At 35.7% G+C, this 2703-nt stretch overlaps 1 protein-coding gene across 2 annotated transcripts in view; it reads left to right on the top strand.

Annotated features, from left to right (window-relative positions):
• LOC107706911 (cyclin-dependent kinase-like 5) overlaps nt 1-2703 on the top strand; it is a 5707-nt gene that overhangs the window by 1276 nt on the left and 1728 nt on the right. For both annotated transcript variants that reach the window (XM_016510767.1, XM_016510768.1), the window contains one exon: nt 339-503. In XM_016510767.1, the coding sequence (XP_016366253.1) occupies nt 339-503 (165 nt within the window). The remainder of the gene's footprint in view (nt 1-338; nt 504-2703) is intronic.

The following is a 2703-nucleotide window of genomic DNA, read 5'->3' as shown; positions in this document are numbered from 1 at the left end:
CAAAGAGTGAAAAATTTAAGGGGGTCTGAATACTTTCCGTACCCACTGTATATATACTGTGTGTGTGTGTGTATATATATATATATATATATATATATATATAATATGATAAAATAATATATTAAAAACAATAATAATATGATGTTGTGAAAAACTATCAGTGTTTTTACTGTCTAATCTGGTTAATAATAATAATAATAAAGAATAAAACAAGAGAATAAAAAGAGTATTAAAAAATAAAAAACAAGTATTATGCTTGTTTGCGGGGCTGTTGTTCTCTGTTGTGCTGTTCTGATGTGGAGGTGATTGACAGCGCTGTGCGGCGTGTGATTGGTCAGGTGTCGAGCGAGGGGCCGGATCAGGCGCTGATGCAGAAAGCGTCCCGCTCGTACACACACCAGGGCAGCAGACATCGCACCCGCAGCCGCGACCGAGAGCGAGAGCAGGATCCGGAGCGGGACGCAGACTGGCCCGCGGAGAGAGCACTCGACACACACTCACAGGTGCTCACTCACACTTCATATGACCGGATCATCAGCAGAGATACACACACTGTCACACTAGAACAGCTTGATTCATAAAGAGCTTTACATAAAAGAGCTGCATGTTAATATGCATTCAGAAATAAAGCATGCATACCCTACTAGCGTTCAGAAATGTGGGGTCGGTAAGATTTTCTAATGTTTCTGAAAGAGTCTCTTCTGCGCTGCAAGGCTGCATTTATTTGATCAAAATACAGTAAAAAAAAAAGTGAAATAGTATTATAATTTTGTGAATCCTGGACATTTTGGGCAATTAAGAATTCCCGGCCGGACGCATTTTTGTAGGTCCGAAAAGAGGACGTATGGTCACCCTAATTTATTGCGAATCGATGTATTATTTTTAAAGTAGCATGTGGAACATATTTTCTGCCTCATTCTGTGACAAGAAGCCTCATCAGATCACAAAAGGAAGCATGTGACTGGTGTTGTGGAGTAAAAAGTTTATCATTTTTTCTTTTGTTGGACAACAGGTTTAGAAATGTGAATACAAGGGAGGTTTAGCTTTAGGCATTTTAATTTAAGCATGTTTAGCTTAGTTAACGGAAGGCTACCTGCTGCCATCAGAGCAAGTGTAATTACTGCATTCACACGCTCCTCGGATGCTCTCATTTCCCGAGTTGTGCGTTTAAGTCGGAATGTGAAAACAACATGGACACTCTCGTTACTACAAAGATGTGTTGGATTTGTATTATTAGAGCTTTCCGACTTGAGTTCACGTGCATTTTCTCAGTCGGGAATTTATTTTTCACGTGCGGTGCCAGTTGATGCTTCTTACGTCCATTTCGGAGAACCAGAGGACAAATATTTAAATCGATTGCTCAGGCATGACACCGAAATGAGGCACCGAAATCTGCGTTCGGATTCGGTTCTAGTACATACTGGTTACATAGGTACCGGTGCCATATTGGTACCGGGTTTAGGTACCCAACCCTAGTCTTCAGTGTCACATGATCCAAGAAACATTTCTGATTATTATCAATGTTGAAAACAGTTGTGCTGCCCAATATTTTTGTGGAAACAATGATACATTTTATTTTGCAGGATTTAATTTTTTTCCAGCATTTATTTGAAATAGAAACCTTTTGTAACATTATGTTTTACTGTCACTTTTGATCAATTTAATGCATCCTTGATGAATACAAGTATTATTAAAAAAAAAAGAAAAAATCTTACTGACCCCAAACTTTTAAAGAATAGTGTACATAATAGCTATAAAATAATATAAAAGAAAAATAACTCATGAACATGCCTTAATGTATAATGAGCCTAATTTACACAGAAAGTAATAGTGTTTTTTATTATTACAGGAACATATTAGTTATGAATAGATTTTATAGACAGCGCTGTGATGCATGTGCTATAGAGCTATTTCAAGAAAAACAAATATTATACTTTACATAATTTAATTATAATCAATATAAAAGTAAATTTTAGGTTTGAAGTAACACCTGGAATTGCTAAAATCATCTCACTTCCAGGAATAAAACACCCACACAGAAATAGTGCATAATAGGGTTTATTAATAGTACACTTGTGTGGTTACAGCTCAATATGTTATATAATCAAAAGAGCCAGTTTTGGATCTTTATAAATAAGGCATTAAATTGCATATACGCTGCATATAAAAATGATAATATATAAATATATTTGATATATAAAAAGGATTCAGTTTTTAATTCTTTTATAAACATAATGTGTTTATAAAAAAAGTTATAAATGTACATATAAATGTATATAAATGGTGTAAATTATATAAATTATATATTTTTTCATAAATTCTGTAAATAACTTGTGTATAAATGATGTAAATTATATAAAGGTATAAATAATAAAATAAATAAAAATTAAATTTTTAGATTTGTATAAATTAGCAACCTAGTTTTCCCAGGAGGTCTCCCATCCAGGTACTGACCAGCTCAACCCTGCTTAGCTTCAGTGGGCAACCAGTCTTGGGCTGCAGGGTGATATGGCTGTGGCTAGGAGGCCAGGAGGAGACTGGTTTTCCTTTGCTAAAGTAAAGAAACTTTGCTTCCTTTGCTCCTGTTAACAAACGTTGGTTTTCACGAGACTCACGGCGCATGCGCAACGCTGAACTCATACGTCATCCGCCAGGAGCTGCTTGTACAACTGTTGGCACAAGCTACATTAAAGTGATTATTAC

Source organism: Sinocyclocheilus rhinocerous, unplaced genomic scaffold (assembly GCF_001515625.1).
Source record: "Sinocyclocheilus rhinocerous isolate Xijiao unplaced genomic scaffold, SAMN03320098_v1.1 scaffold5648, whole genome shotgun sequence".
Lineage (NCBI taxonomy): Eukaryota > Metazoa > Chordata > Actinopteri > Cypriniformes > Cyprinidae > Sinocyclocheilus > Sinocyclocheilus rhinocerous.
Note: the sequence above shows the minus strand (reverse complement) of the source record. Positions and strands in the feature narration are given on the sequence as shown.